This window comes from Harpia harpyja, chromosome 3 (assembly GCF_026419915.1).
Source record: "Harpia harpyja isolate bHarHar1 chromosome 3, bHarHar1 primary haplotype, whole genome shotgun sequence".
Lineage (NCBI taxonomy): Eukaryota > Metazoa > Chordata > Aves > Accipitriformes > Accipitridae > Harpia > Harpia harpyja.
In genome coordinates, this window is record NC_068942.1 from 76,695,703 (window position 1) to 76,712,184 (window position 16,482).

General features: G+C 42.9%; 1 protein-coding gene across 2 annotated transcripts in view; it reads left to right on the forward strand.

Annotated features, from left to right (window-relative positions):
- The window catches only part of DHRS7 (dehydrogenase/reductase 7), a 39,262-nt gene that overhangs the window by 13,692 nt on the left and 9,088 nt on the right, over positions 1 to 16,482 (forward strand). The window contains exons 1-3 of one of the 2 annotated variants that reach the window (XM_052783479.1): positions 4,551 to 4,720; positions 9,666 to 9,818; positions 15,923 to 16,029. In XM_052783479.1, the coding sequence (XP_052639439.1) occupies positions 4,585 to 4,720; positions 9,666 to 9,818; positions 15,923 to 16,029 (396 nt within the window). In that variant the 5' untranslated portion in view covers positions 4,551 to 4,584. Of the gene's footprint in view, positions 1 to 4,550; positions 4,721 to 9,665; positions 9,819 to 15,922; positions 16,030 to 16,482 lie in introns of those variants that run through there. The other variant, XM_052783478.1, reaches the window with a different exon arrangement.

Sequence of the window (16,482 nt, forward strand, 5' to 3'; positions counted from 1 at the left end):
AGTATTTTTGGCACTCTGTTACATTTACATGGGACTGTCTTTGCCTGGATGTGTGTTTGTTCATCTCCTTTTCTAGCAACACTAAACCATATGGCATAGGTAACGTTCTGAAGCAGATAGCATGGAGTCATGGCCTTACTTCACTTGCACTCATTTTATGGCAGATTCTCCCTAAAATTTTGTTTTCTTAAAAGCAAAGAGCTTTTCTCCTTAGAAGCTGTTCTGTTTTGCTCACAGTGGAAGAGGAAAAACAGGAAAATGGAATGTAGTGCTGCTCTACTTATTGCTATTCATTTTAATGTTATTGTACCTGCATAAATAATTTAGGGAAGGAAGAGCATTTTTCAAATCTATGTTTTACGCAGGCACTGAAATAAGCTCAGATAATTGCACTGGAGCTTTATTTACTCTAATATGGATCAAAGAAAGTGCATCACAGTACTGTGGAAAATATTCACACCTGTGCTCTCACAGTTTTATTACCAGGGCTGGCATCAAGTCATCTGAGCCCCCCTTGTGAACATCCAAAGAGGAAGCACTTCACCCAGAAATCTGAAAATTTTATAGAATCATAGAATCACAGAATGGTTTGGGTTGGAAGGGACCTTAAAGATCATCTAGTTCCAACCCCGCTGCCATGGGCAGGGACACCTTCCACTAGCCCAGGTTGCTCAAAGCCCCATCCAACCTGGCCTTGAACACTTCCAGGGATGGGGCATCCACAACCTCTCTGGGCAGAACCTCTGTTCCAGTGCCTCACCACCCTCACAGCGAAGAACTTCTTCCTTATACCCAAACTAAATCTACCGACTTTCAGTTTAAAACTGTTCCCCCTTGTCCTGTCACTACAGGCCCTGGTAAAAAGTCTGACTCTGTGTTTCTTATAAGCCCCCTTCATATATTAAAAGGCAATAATAAGGTCTCCCCAGCACCTTCTCTTCTCCAGGCTGAACAACCACAACTCTCTCAGCCTTTCTTCACAGGAGAGGTGCTCCAGCCCTCTGACCATTTTCACCGCCCTGCTCTGAACTGCTCTGACAGGTCCATGTCTTTTTTGTACTGGGTGCCCCAAAGCTGGACACAGTACTTCAGGTGGGGTCTCACCTGAGCAGAGTAGAGGGGGAGAATGTGGGCTGCAAGCGCACATTGCTGGCTCATGTCCAATTTTTCATCCACCAGTATCCCCAAGTCTTGCTCCGCAGGACAGCTCTCAATCCATTCATCCCCCAGTTCCACTGTGCTATTGCACTTTTGCACAAGGTCTTCTCAATACTGCACAACTGGAGAAAAAAATAAATATATAGAAACAGCAATCTAATCAAACATTTATTTCTGCCTTATTGCCTTGGAGACAGAATGCAGCTTATCTTGCTTTTATTTACATTAAGTGTGTCAGTATAATTTGTGTAACTCTTAAGAATTAAGGCACGTTATCATGTTATGTGCTGAGTTTAATTGATCTGTTATCTGCTGCCACAGAGTCAACAGGGGAACCTCAGCAAGGTTCACAACAGGGTGTGGAGCAAGACTGTGACCTCCCACGTTGGGAACTATTTCTCATGTTGTTTTCAGAGCCTTGCACTTCAGCTTTACATTGGCTCTTGCATTTCACAGCCAGCCTCAGTTAAGTATAGATATCAGAATATGTTTGCTGAACTCCAAAGTGCAGTCTGCCTCAATCACAGGACAAAGTGCAACAGAACTGTCATTCATTCTGTTGATGTTCGGGTTGACTTTGGTTGACTTTTAAAAACTGTTAGCAGTAATGGCCTCTTCAGAAAGTGAAAATTAGCTTCTCATGGAAACTAAGTTCAGGCATTAGGAGGAGAAATATTTTTGGTATTCCTCGGGAATTCAGATGTTGGTCAAATCCAAGGGCTTTGTTATGTGATCCTTTAAGAGATGTTTCACTTTGCTTTGGTACTTTGACAAACAGCTCTTCTTTAAGTAGCTGCTGGCTCTGAAGCAACAAAAAGAGTGTATGTTACTGTCAACACTCGAAGTTGTACTTGCAGCAAGGAAAGTCAGAGCACTGCTGGCCATCAAGGTTGGACTGGAAGTGGCAACCCTGGACTCCCATCAATCTTTTGCCAATTGCTTTGGGATTGAGAAGAAATCTCACAGTCTGGCATGATTTGGAAGGTTTACAGGAGCCATATGTAAAAGCTGCAGCCTGTGGTAGCTTTACTGCTTTTTAGCTGGTGGGGATCTCAAAAGAAATCTTTTTAATAGAGTCGGGTGTGTATGATTAGGATAATTCCTTAAGTATATTTATCTATCATTAAGATAATACTAATGAGATGAGCGTATTTACTTTTTATAAGTTGGAAAACAGCAAGAATGGACACTACCTTGTAAAGGACCTTGTTACTTTTTCCAGTGCTCTCCTTCCCATGCTCAGTCTGACGCTGAGCATGCCTTCATGCACTGAGCAGGCACTTCATGCCTATCTTTGTTGTCTTGGGGATAGGCAGTAAAATCCCCACTGATGGTGACTGTGCAGCTGTACAAATGCACAAGAACTCTGTAACTGAACCTTTTTTTTTAACAGGAGAAGTCTATTTTACTCAGTTTTGTTGTAAAAGAGGGTTGAAGCACAGAGTTAACAGAATAAATTGTCACCACACATCAGTCACAGGATGCTGGGACCTCGTGAGCTTCTCCTACGCATCCTTTCTGTGCTCAGCCCGAGCTGCTGCATACCTGCCTCTTTGGGGATAGCCAGGAAAATCCCCACTGGGAATATACTGTGCAGGTGCAGTGTACGTCCTCTTCCAACTTTGTACTGCCTGTTCTGGTGTGTTGTGGTGCAAAGCTCCACAATCATGTGTGCACCACCTGCACTTAGCACAAGGAGGAAATAAGACCCAGAAAATACTTTCAATTACTTGCTATTTATTTATATATGTTTTGTGTGGCATTAAGTTTCCATTACACTATGCATTGCACTAACACAAAATAAATAATTCTCAACTCAGTAAAACAGGAGAAAACAGGGAAATATAAAGAATAGCTGTAACCTATAGCTGTATAACTGTGAACAGTCATAGTTCCTGTGATAGTCTTCCTTCATAACCTCCAAAGGCCTGTTTCTATTCTAAAACACCACAACTATTTAATTAACAATGATTGGTTTGGACACAGTTGAGGATTGGTGCTATTTACAGAAACAAAGTATATTGGCGGTACATTTTTATTTTTCTGTCACCTTTCCCTTGCTGTATGAATTACGTTCTGACTGATTTTTCAGCAAGTCAGTCAGATCCTTAAAGGTAGACCATGGCTGTATTTTGCCTCAGAAAGCTGTAATGCAAATTTTGTGGCAATTCAGGAGTTGATTCATGAATCCTTTGGTCATCGGTGGAGCTGGGACAGACCAGGCAGCTGCGTGTGGTAAACATGGCCATCCCGTGCTAAGTCTGCTGAGAGATGAAGGGCCTTAGCCTGTGAGATTTTGGGAACAGGCTGTGTGTCCCTTTCTGAACTACTATGCAGCTCTGCTTGCAGTTGTGTCAAGCGTCTGGCAAGGAAGCAGGAATTATTACGGGTTCCCCTTTCATATCTGTACCTCCTCCTGTGAAAGACAGAAACATCAAGGTAGTAAGAACAGGGTTTTTTGCCTCTGCACATAAACACTAGCAAATCTATGGTGAAGAGCTCTAGATTAGAGTGATGCGATGTCCAGAAATGCCGCAGCCCCTCCGTTTTTAGCGCTTGTGGGTATCCAGCACCACGAATTTTGGAGCCCAGGGTTTAAACCCAAGGTCTGGAACGCGGGCCAGAGCGGGCGTATGCAAGAACTGGGTTTGCCTCAGCAGGCAGCGCAGCGGCAGGCATGTCCAAAGGCAGCAATGCTGCAGGAACCCGGGCGGGAAAGGCTTCCACACTGCGAGACGGGCTGCTGCCTCCCGCGACAGGGATGCAGCAGTATGGTCTGTGAGAGGGCCGGGGAGCTCCAGCGGGGAGAGGAATCGCCGGTGTCCCCGAGGGCCAGCCGTGAGGCTCTCCTCAGGAAGACGGGCGCTGCCTTTTGATCTCTAAACGCCGATTTTTGATCTCCAAACACCGAAGCCAAACCGCCCTGGACACCCGCCAGCGCCCGAGGACGTGCCGCGTTGTTTACGAGCAGGAAAAGGCCGGGCAGCCCTCCTCTCCCCTCGGGGGCACGTCGAGGAGGCAAAATAAAAAAACAGGGCCCCGCTCCCAGAAACCGACCTTCACCCCCTGTCACATGCACGGCCTCTCCCCCACAAACCCAGCGCTTTATCGCCCCAGCCTTGACTGCGCCAGCCCCCCGGGGCCGCGTTACCCACCGGCCCCGGCCGCCGCGGGGTTGCCGCCGGGGACCGCCTCAGGGCCGAGCCGGGGGCGGGGGGGGGACGGGGGGACGTGGGGCAGGCAGCGGTACGGAGCGAAGCCGCCCAGCGGGGGAAAGGGGGTAGAAGGGGAGGCGGGAGGCGGGGAGGAGGCCGGCGCTGCGCTGCCGTGGAGCAGGCGCTGGCTTCAGGCAACGGGGGCGGCTCCCGCAGCGTCGCGGCCCTGATAAAGGGGCACGGCGGGCCGCGGCGGCAGCGGCGGGAGGCCATGGCGTGGGGCTGCGCGCTGTGCCTGGCGCTGGCGGGCGGTGCCCTCCTGGCCCTGCTGGTGCAGCTGCTCCGCTGGCTGCGGGCCGACGGCGACCTCACGCTGCTGTGGGCCGAGTGGCGGGGGAAGAAGCCAGGTAAAACCGCCCGCCAGCAGCCGCCGACCGCCGGGAGGGGACCGGGGGGGTGGTTGGTGGTGGGCGCGGTGTGACCGGGGACGGGTTTGGGGCCCTCCGTGAGGGGAAAGGGGATGGCGGCGTGTGGGGAGGAGAGGGCTCCCCAGGGACGGGGCTGGAGTCGCCTCAGCTCGGTGGAACCAACCCCCGGCAGCTGCCCCAGGGGTTTGTCCATAAAAATAACCCCCAAAAGCGTAATTTTCCCGCCCTTATCCAGCGAGGGGTGTGGTGCCCCTCACGCCAATAAAGTAGCTCTCTAAAAGCAGCTTCACAGCAACAGAGAGCTCCAGCAGATCTGTGGCGAGGGCTGGCTCCTTTGGCCCAAAAATGGTTGTTTTGCACTGTTTCTGGGCAGATAATCCGGTTCTGGCATCGGCATGCGGAGTAACCGAGGTTGCCTGGGGAGCGCGTGGTTCAGGGCCAGTGTCGAAGGAAGGGTTGGTAAGAAAAGAGGATGCTTGGCGCCCGTGGCCAGGATGAGTTGCTTTGTAGTCAGTTTAGCTTCTGTTTCAGTTTGGTTTGACATCTTCAAGCAGATCTCGGTTTCACAGTAGTGCTGAAAGTGTTTACAGTGACATAAACATGAATATTAATGTTTGGATTAAATGGGCTTCCTCTTCTGAAGGGCATAAGGGAACACCACACGATTGCTCTCTGTGGCTTTACACCACTTTTTTGTAAGGTGCTGCTTTCGACACCTGTGGGTACAAAAGTTCAATAAAATGCTGTCAGGGATTTTCAATTCTTGCTCGTGTTGACCTTTCTAATCTGACTGTAATTCTGCCTTCTTCTGGACAAAGATCTTTACATATAATACGTTTTATTTGCTTAGTAGAGACTTTTGATCAAGAAAGCCACAAATCTCTGAATATCCCCCTCAGCTTAGCCAGCACTGGTGATTTGGGGCTGCTTTGAGCCATGTTGGGCATGGGTGGTTGAGGCAACAGTGGGAAGCTGGTTGCATCTCATCCATTGGGGGAAGAAGCTGATCTGAAAGAAGATGGGACAAGGGACACTATAAGCCTGTCCCATCTATGAAATGAAACTGGATGTAAGGTTGAGATCTGGAGATAAGACTGTATGGAATGAAGGCAGATCAGGAATGTGTGCCTGGGGGAGAACAGTGGGGTAAGGGTTTGGGCTTGAGACCATGATTCGGTTGGGATGGTGGCACAGGTGAAGGTTGGCATTAGGAAGGGCTTGAGAGAATAGTAGGACAAACTTGTTGAGACACCTCTGTCTTCCGCTTTCAGTAGAAGCTTACTGCTAAAGTGCTAGTCCATGTAATGGACAAGAGAACAGAAAAGCATGCATGAGTAATAAAGCTCTAAGAAATAATAAATTTAAATGTGTGTGAGCAATCTTCTGTAACTCTTTGGATATGCAGCCCAAAGTTTTATAGTAACTCCATCAGGTTGTTCCCTTACTATAAGAAAACTACAAAAAAAGCTTCGTGTGTGGACTTTGCAAAGATCACAGAAAGACTCAGGGCAGAGAAACAAGATAAATCTTGACTAATACAAACAGAATTGAAGCTTTGTCTTGAGGGATCTATGTGCAATGCACATCAAGATGTAGGAGCTCTCAGGTAGACATAGCGTTATTTGAATGTAGCCTTCAGTCTTATTGGAAGCCTGGAAACCTTTTAACTAGTCTCTAAAAGTTCACATATAAAGAGCAATGTAGTCATTTTCTGATGTAGTTGTTTCAACATGTAATGTAGGAAGAATCAGGCAGAATTTTGTCAACATTAGGTCCTTTGCTCTGCGAAGAGGTGAGCTGTGTCTTACCCTACCCTATCTCCCAGCCTCAGTGCTTGTAATTAACTAAAACATGTAGCTGAAATGGTAGCATTTTAAGTGTCATTTTGCTGATAGTTCAGCCATATACCTGTGGCATAGTGGTGCCACAGTGCTGATCCTAACTGTTCAGGTGGGAAAACAGAAGGGACAAACGCTACAAAAGATGTTTCTTTAAATATGTTCTCCCTTTTCCTCCTCCCGATATTGTGCACATAATGTAGCATGCCTAGGTAAGTAACATGTGGATCCCATGGAAAAAACCCTTGATTTTTATTTAAAGCTGTTATTGGAGCTGTCACTCTTGCAGTAGTTACATTGTGTTATCACTTCTGCAACACTATTATGGATGTCAAAGCTTTTGGAGATAAAAATATGAGAAAGCAGACTGATCTCCTATGTTTCCTTCTCTTGTGCTGTAAACTATAGTTATGAAGAAAGGCCTTAATATAGGTAAGACTGCTTCCATGTCAATGATTCAATTCTGTAGGTTTAATTCACTTCTGGATTTTGTCCTTGGCAGGTGCTGGATTGCTTCCCATCTTCTAAATATTTGTGTGGTCTGGAGACAAGGGTTACTGCGTACCTGATGACTTTCCTTATGAGTTGTGTTTCATTAGCTGAACAGCAGTCACTCTAAAAGGTGTGCTTTTCACAGGCAGTATAATATCAAGCTAAGGAGGATCCTTTTACATATGAAAGCCTGTGTATCTGAAAGCCTACCTACTCTTAAAGCTGGGAACAATGGTATGATTCTTTAGGGCTGTGGGGAGGATGTTTTGCTTTAAAACTCCTCATACCAGATTTTTTTCATGAATGAAATGACATGGCAACCTTGTGCTACAGGAGCTATAAAATTTTGGAAAAAGCCTTAAACAGCTACAAAAGCACTTCTTGGATTATTTGCAGTACTACTTTGTTCAACTTCTCATTTGTTATGCCTTGTAACACAGTAGCTAATGGTTAGTAATAGTATAATCTGCTTTTATTTTTTAATTTGTCATGGTTAATTTTTAAACTTATTTCCAGTATCAGCAGGACATTTATTCTAGAGCAAGCTGGTGGTTTGATACTTGTTCTACAACGGCATTTGAGCTAGGTTTTCCATTATGTTAACTCCCAGTAGCTCAGTGCTTGGTAACTATCAGCACTGGGGAATCAGTGGAAAACTTTCCTTATCTCAGTTAATTATTCTGTTCACAGAACAAGATCCTGAATAACTGCAGTGAAGCTGCCCAAGACAGGTTGAGAACAGGGAAACTGAGTAGTAGGAGGAAGCGGATTTGTTTTCAGTAGCAAGAGGAGATGAGTGTGGTAAGCAGGGTTGAAAGTGTATCCATGTGTTGTTTTGTTCACGTAGTGTTTGTCTGCACGGGTTTTCTGCCAAAAAAAAATGTAATAGGACAGGTGAACCCCCATGTTTCTTGTGGTTAATTCAATGAATTGGTAATGTACTAGAATAAAACTGTTGGAAGAGAGTGTCAATAAGATTTATAGACAGCAGCCATTTGGTATAATGATTAATACAGTGGTTATTCCTACAACTTCAGCAACACCTCTTTCCACCTCCCAAGTTCATAACCTTAGAATACATCTCTGCTTTGGAAAGTGACTGTTGTTGCTGTTGTTACTGTTTTTAAAAGCAAACAAAAACCCCCAAACCACCAAAGCTTGGTTTTAGGAGGGATTTTTCTTTGGCTAAAATGCAGTCAGCTTAAAAAAAGACAAATAATACTCACTGCCAGTCCCACAAACTCAAGCTGAGCTCCAATATTCAGTCTTGAGTGCTCTCTGCTCTTGTCTGAAGGGTAGAAGGTTTTGGTGCTGATCTCTTCATAGGATTTATGTCATTAAGACTCTGAAAGTAGAAATTTGAAGCACAGTGTGGTGTAGAACCAGGAACTGATTACTGAAGTAAGCAGGAAGTAAAAGCAGTCCCAGCCACCTACTGCAGTGAAAAAGAAGTACTTTTGCTAAATTAAACGAGTGGCTAAGTTTCAGTGAGCTGAAAAATGCTATTCTGGCCTATTTTAGACTAGAACTGGCTTGGGAACTGCATTTGGCTCTGCTATTTGAATTATACCATGAAATCTTTCTTGGTTGGCTAGACATTGTTGGAATACTCTTCTGTACAAACCTGAGAAATAGAAGGAAGAGCTCCTGTCAGCAGTGCTCTGAGTACTTGAGTCAGATTTTGACTAAGACTAATCTTGAAGAACACATACAAGTGTTAGGCCATGCTACATTCTGGAAGGTGCTCTGATATTGGTGATCATTTGTCCTTAAATCATGTTCTGGAATTAAATGGGTGATTTTCATCCATCTGTTGTATTTGATGATTTTGGATATATGTCTGTAAAGATAAGCCTTTTCCCAGTACCCAGGTGTATCATGGAGTGGGAATAATTGCAAACAAGAGAGAACAGTCATATAAGCAAAGGAGTAAAAGGAGTGAGATGCTATTATTTTTACTACAGGTTAAAAAAGCATGCCTGGGCAGGAACTATGAGTACCCGGGAAATTCACACGTGAGCTTTCACATTGGTAGCTCTGTGTACTGTACTCTGCCAATGCAGGAATTAACCTGCATCAGATACAAAACAGACTGGATGAACACCCATTTGGTTTGTTATGATTAGCTGTCTTTGTTCAGAGAATTCCCTTCTGTCGACAATTACTTAGGAACATTTTTGAGGTAGAACATTATTGGGAAAGGTTTGCTTAGGCTTTTGTTTCGATTTGCAATACAGTAACTGTTTCCTGTCATTTCCAAGAATTCTCCCTTTTCCTCTGAAGCTCTTTTTGATGAAGTTAGTGGAAATGCTATGTGTGGATGGCTTGCAGAAATACAATCAAATTTCTTCCATCAGATAGATAATCAGTGTTTATTCAGATTAGCCTTGGAACAAAGTTCAAGTGTCAACAGAACAGCTATGAACAGTTTCACAACTGCATGTGACCAAAAAATAAGAAGTCAGGATTTTGTAATAGCCAAAAAAATTGAGCATATTTCTTAAAAACAGTATCAGATTATACCCCTGCAGTGACTTAAATGACTTATCCTAGCACTGGCAATGTGTGAACTATGTTCTTGATTCTTTTGTTAGAAAATGAACTGCGTGGCAAGGTTGTCTGGGTGACAGGAGCTTCCAGTGGAATTGGAGAAGAATTGGCTTACCAGCTATCAAGGATAGGATCCTTGCTTGCCATCTCAGCAAGAAGAGAGGATGAGCTGGAAAGAGTGAAAAAGAAATGCCTTCGTAAGTACAACTTGCTACTTCAAGGGAGCAGTTGGACTCTTGCTGTGATGGAGTTGCCACAGAAATACTAACCCACATATCACAGGAATAAATTTCATTATGAAAGAAAACTTTATATATAGCTTCACTGTACGTTTGAAGATGGTATTTTCTTTTTGTGACTGAGAAGCCTTTGTATAGACTTGCATTATGAGTTCCTTCATAAGCCAATGTTACCTAAAAATCTCATTATCAGTTGCAAGTGGTCTTGTAAGATACTAGATTAAGAAAAGGAATAAATGCTGTGGAGAATGGAGGAAACAATCTGAGGGGTATCATCCTATTAAGAACCAAACCATGTAGCTGCATGCTACTAAGAAGTCTTCTTCCTTCAGGTTTGTGCGTGTTACAGGCAGACTGACAACTGACTTTCCTCTTTGGAAAAGGAATGAATAGAAATGTTCAGAAAAAGTTGTTCTGAGCAAGTGGAAGAAAGAGGATCTCCTGTAGATCAAGAGGAACAAATGTGAAGTGGAATATTCAACTATTCCAGTTATCTTTCATATACCTGCTGAGTCAATAGTCTGGCTTCATTCCTCCTGTTTCTCTTTTTCCCTCCTGTTTTCTGGCTTGACAGCAAGCAGGATAGACAGTTAATTCGTGTTGATAAATAGAAGTTTTGAACATGATTAACATGTCTTTTCAGACTATATATCCTCTGTAGCTCAGTACACAGTATTTTATACTAAGTATATTATGACACTGACAGTTCATTCCTGGTAATGTTGACAGAATGTCCACAGTTTACTTGGAATGAGTGCTGGTGAATAAGGAAACATTTGTCTTGGATTAGCACCTAAGCATTTCTAGAAATCTAAAAGTTGCAGTGGGCTGCTATGAAAATCTGTCAAGGAGCTTCAAAAATGCACAACTCCTTATTTCTATTTTCTGATGCTTCAAAAAAGCAGTCGCTTAAATAGATATCTTCAAAAGGAAGCAAGGGATGTAAGATGACAGTGTGGTTAAGTGGTAACCATGGCAAAATTCCAATGGTATATGATGCAATGTTTAGCAGTCAGTAAAACTATGCAACTGTATTTGCGTCTGTGGCTGTTTGTTGTCATTGCAAAACTGATAACACTAGGTAGGCTGGCAGGAGCCATAATCCTGGATGTCCATTTTCAGGCAACACTTGTATGAGAGTGTGATGTGCTAAGGAGTATTCAGAAAGATTATTTCAATTGGCGTGAACCAAGAGTACAGATTTATGTATGAATTTCTGCCTCTGCCAACTTGAGGTAACCCTGTGAATGTCTTAGCTGTGGTATATACTAGCGTTAAAGTCTTATGTAGCCATGTGTTTTGCAAATATACACTGCTGAACTTTATTTTAACTATAGGTCAGATTAGTAGGAATATTGGAAACTCTTCAGGAGTATAGTTACTCCATATTTTCTGTTGCCAGCCTTGAAGTAGTGGAAGAGAGTAATTGGGTCCCCTTCCCCTCTTACCCTTCTTTTCTCAAGGCTATATAAACCCAGCTTTCCACCCCTTTCCTTCATAATCATGTGTGCTAGACCCCCTAACCATCTTAATGGCCCTATGCTATGCTATCTCCAGTTTATCAGTATTTGTCTTGAACTAGGGGGGTCCAAAATTGGACACAGTACTCTAGATGCAGTTTTTAAGTGCAGGGACTTAAAAGTCACTTCCCTCAGTCTGCTCTTGCTAGTGCAGTCCACTAGCATTTGTAATTGCCAGAGCTCATTGCTGATTTATGTTCAACTTGCTATTGTCCTTCCATCAGGACCTCAGCTCTTGTTTGGAGAGCTGGTACATAGCCATTTGGACATTTGCCGGCAGTACTGCATGGCATTATTCTGTCCCAGGTGTGAAATTCTGCATTTGACTTTGTTGAGCTTAATGAGGTTTGTCAGACCGTTCTTACAGCTTGTTAAGATGCCTCTGAATGGCAGTCCTCCCCTCCAGCATAGCAGCTGTTCCTTTGAACTTGATGTTAACTGAAGAATTGCTGAAAACCTATGTTTTGCCCCATCATCTGAGTCATTAATGAAGATATTAAAAGACACTGATCATGGAAGGATACCACTTCTAACTGGTCACCAGTTAGACTTTGAACAGTTGGTTGCTATTCTTCGGGCCCGGTGATCCAGCCTGTTTTTCACTTGCATTGTAATCCACTCATCTAGACCCCTCATATTTCCCCAATATAGCTTCAAGGATGCTATGGAAGACAATATAGAAAGCTACATAGTCAAGGTAAACAACATCCACTGCTCTCCCCTTGTCCACAGAGCCAGTCATCTCATCGCAAAAAGCAGTTAAGTTGGTCAAGCAGTATTATGTCCATGCTAAATCTATGCTGGCTTTTCCCAGTCACTTTCTTGTCCTTCATGTACTTGGAAATTGCTTTCAGGAGAAATTGCCACAGAATTTTCCCAAGGACTGAGGTTAGGCTGTGTGGCATTTGGTTTTCTCCAGTCACTGTGGAGCTACTCCACTTAACCAAGTACCTTCCAAAGATGAGTGCCATTGGTCAGCTCTTGTAAATCTTGGATGTATATATTGCCCTGCTTATATGTGCAGTTTGTCCCTAACTTGGTCTTCCTCTGATGTTGGTAGTATTTCTTTCCCCCAGAGTCTAGCCTCAGGAGTGCGGGAGACCTGAGAGGAGATCTTGCCAGTGAAGACTAAGGCAAAGAAGGCAATGAGTACCTCATGTTTTTCTGTGCGCTTCGTCACTTCGTCGCCATCCCTATTCAGCAGTGAGCTCACTCTGTCTTTGGTCTTCCTTTTGTTGGTGCTGTACCTGTGAAGCCCGTGTTGCCTTTCGCATTCCTCACCAGTTTCAAATCCGTCTGAGCGTTGATCTTCCTGATTCCATCCCCGCATGCTTGGGCAGTGGGTCCATGTGCTTCCTGGGTAGCTTGTTTTGCATGTTTTCTTTTTGTAATTGAGTTCAAGAGTATTCTGTGAGGTTTGAGTAGCGTGGGATGGATTAAGATTGAGCTGCAACATGTAACAGCAGCTTGAATTTTACTGATTTATATGGCATAATTGGAGCTAATAGGCTTTAACATGCCAGGTGTAGATGCTATACACAGCAGCAACCTAACTAGATAATTTTCATATTAATGTCAGAAGCAAGCACACTTATCTTGTTCAAAATTCAGAGACACCACCCTATGATACACGTTTATGCATTCTACACTGCTTAAAGGCTGAAGGAGAGAGAGAGAAGGAAACTACCATAAAAGCTATGGTAATACCTGTTCAGTCATGCATATGCCAACTCAACATTTCTCTGCAGGAGGGAGGGAAAGCAACTTGTATAACTTGCATGGTTCCTGCAAATGGCTTCTGTATTTCCTCCAGCCACTCTCTGAAACATGAGTTGAATTTCACCAGTAATTTTGGAGGCTGTTTCTCTCAAAAGCCCTAAAAAGGAAAAAAAAAAAAAAGTAGATGGGGGTGTGTTTCTTGGTTTGACAAAGCTCAAACATGGTTAAATATAGATAGGCCAAATGAATGACAGGCAATCTATAAATTATAGAATTAGACAGTAACTGAGGTTGGAATGGATGTCAGGAGGTCATGTTGTTCAGCCTCTGCTAAAAGCTCATGTTCTGTTAAAGGACATTATACAAGATAGAAATAAAAGATAGAAGAAGAAGTGCTGAAGAGCTGGGAAATAAAGGATCCATGCTGAGTAATAGCACTTACTGTGTTACGAGAAACTGCTATCTTGGATTAACATGTATTGAAGAGAATTGTTGATCTGAAATCCTCTAGGTGATGGTAGGGGAAGGAGGTGTACACCTGGTGTCATAAAAAAATACTATTCTAAGTCAGCATTACTTATGCCGCTGTCTTTCAAAAAACAAGTTGGCTTTGGGTGACTAACCATGTTTTAGTTAAAAAGTAGCTAGAACTTAATGAACCATCAACAGGGAAGAGGCAGCCCATGATTGCTTGATAGGAAAATGTCAGTCAGAAGACCTGCTGCTTGGTGGTTGGACAGTTTGATCCCAACCAGAAGCCATGTAGTCGTAAAGCTGCTATGTAAGGAGACTTTAAATGACCTCCAGAAAATACCGTGCACTAGAAGTGCACAGTTTCACAGCTGTGTGAAAGTGGCCTTTGTTCTGGGTAGACTGAGCTTTGAGCGCTCAGTTTCAGATACATTGCATCTGAAAGCTGGTGGCCATGTGCAGTTCAGTTTGCAGCTGGAGACGCTTCACTAAAGGATGTTAACTAATGTATGTTAGCATTTGTGTAAAACAATGAACTCTAAAGTAAGGTCTCCCACTTGGGAGCAAGTGTTCTTCTGGGTTATCATAATTGTTCCCTTAAAAACATCAATTTGGTAGTAGGCAAAAAACGGAAGTGGAATATTAGGTGTTACTGGTAAAAGGAATGGAGAACATCATTCTGACAGTGTATAAACTGGAACATGTACATGCCTTCAATACCATGCACAGTTCTGGTCATCTGCCAGAAAAACAGTGGAAGGAGTGGACAGTAGAAGAAGTTTAGAAGAAGGGTAACAAGAATGTTTGAAGTTTTCTAAAAGCTGTCTATGAGGAGTGACTAGAGCAAGGATTCCTCACCGTAGAAAAGAAGTAAGGAAGCTGGTAGAGATATATGGTCTGAATGCTTTGGGGGGTGAAAATCAGACTGGACTATAAATTGCTCCAAAATAAGAGCTAAGATTCTGGTTTGCTATTTCCTGAAGTCAGAAGTTTCTTACATCATATAAAAGAGCACTTCCTTCCTTATCAGCAGTCTGTGTCTCTTCCTCTGCTTTTTTCTTTTCCCCGCTGTGTAGCTTTCTTGGCTGGGTTGACTGTGTGGTCTTGTTAATCCACAGCAGAAACACTCCACATCCCAGTACGTTTCAGCTGTGCAAATCATCTTGAGGAGGGAGCATGAGCTAGAGGTGTGTCTCCAAGAGGGTAGTTTAAACTACATGGCTTTTACTACTGTGTTTCTGGAAGAAATGGAGGGGGAAATGCACATGGAGGGAGCAATAAATGGAAATACTGGTAGCTTTAAACCAGACAGATGGGTTTATTTTAACCAGTAGCCTAAATGCTAGTGACTTTTGGACTAAGGCTACTTATGGTTTTAAGTAACCTCCTTATTTGTACATCACTGTAAAGACAGTTCAACCTTACCCGTGTATGCAAAAAGTAGTAAATAAAAATTCAGAGCCTTAGGCCCTCCAAAGAGCGCAGCTGGTTAAAGGGGAGCAGGTACACTTTGTTGTGGCTAGGAATCAATGTAGAAACAAAAATAGCACTATCAAACTAATATAAATAAAGTAAAGAAATCATGTTATATGTAGTTAAAAAAACCTGGAAGGATTAACATTGAAGATTTTATTTTTGTGATTCATCTGCCCCAAAACCCCAGGGTAACAAGTCACTGCTCACAAAATACTTTCTATGGAAAAGGTCAGTTGTTCTGAAGAGGCAGTGGTAGAAACACTCAACATGAAGGCTTGAACTTGATGACAGCTGACTTTTATTTCAGGAGATGGATATATTAAAAGCTGTCAGTTAAACAAAAACCTCCTTCTACCTCCTCCAATAATCTAGCTTCTCTAGACTTTGCCTCATAGCTGCTCATGTATATATGTTCTGTTTTGGGTCTAAATTGTACTAGTCCTATTGTCAGGAATAAACATGCTTGACCAGTTAACATACAAGCAAAGTGTCAAGGCTGCCAATATGCCGTGCTTCTGAATGACTCAGTGAAAAGTTTCAACATCGGATAATCCTGTTGCATGTTACTCCCAACTATAGCAATTTATTTGGAGAAGTGAATTGTCTATGTTGTGCTGCACAAGCCTGTTTATTAAAGTCAGGCTTTTCACAAGCAAAATCATAATGATGAGGAAAGAAAGACTTGGTAGGAACAGATTAAAAATGGATTCTATGAGGAGATGAAAATGAAAAAAAGCAAGCATTTTATTTCTAACAATGTTATGGTTTCTTCATGTCTTTTTAGTGAAAATGTGGTGTTTAAAAGCAGATTACCTTTCCCATGATTGTTATGTCAGCAATCTTATTGGTTCCCATTCACATTATGGTTGTTTTTAGAGATTAGCAACTTGAGTGACAAAGATATCCTTGTTCTGCGCCTTGACTTGACTGACAGAAGCTCTCATGAAGCTGCAACCAACAGTGTTCTTAAGCATTTTGGCAAGGTAAGGTGTGCTTCAGGGGTTAAACTTCTTTTTCTTCTCTATCTCCTATCCCTGCATGTATGTTTGTATTTCACTTTTCTATCGTGTGGTAAATTCACCAGTGTCTACATCTTTCTTCAGTTTCAATATTAAACTTGACCAAAAGTACCTGAATTTTCATCCCTTCTGTTGCTTGCTCCTGGGTTTCAGCAGGCTTTACAGAGATGCAGCAATGAACAAATAATCAGTGGTCATTACCAAGAACTAAAAATTCCCTTGCTTGATGTCACTGAATTTCTGCACCAACTGAAACAATCCTCAGCTGTATATTTAGGGCTTAAAATTGTGTATGAAAGTCAGAACCTTTATTTTGTAGTTTCAGTAATGCATGTAACTTGAGTTCAGAGCCATATGGGACAAAACTGGACACCAGTTGTTTTTCTTGTTTTGTGCAGTTTTCTAGATTGCTAGTCC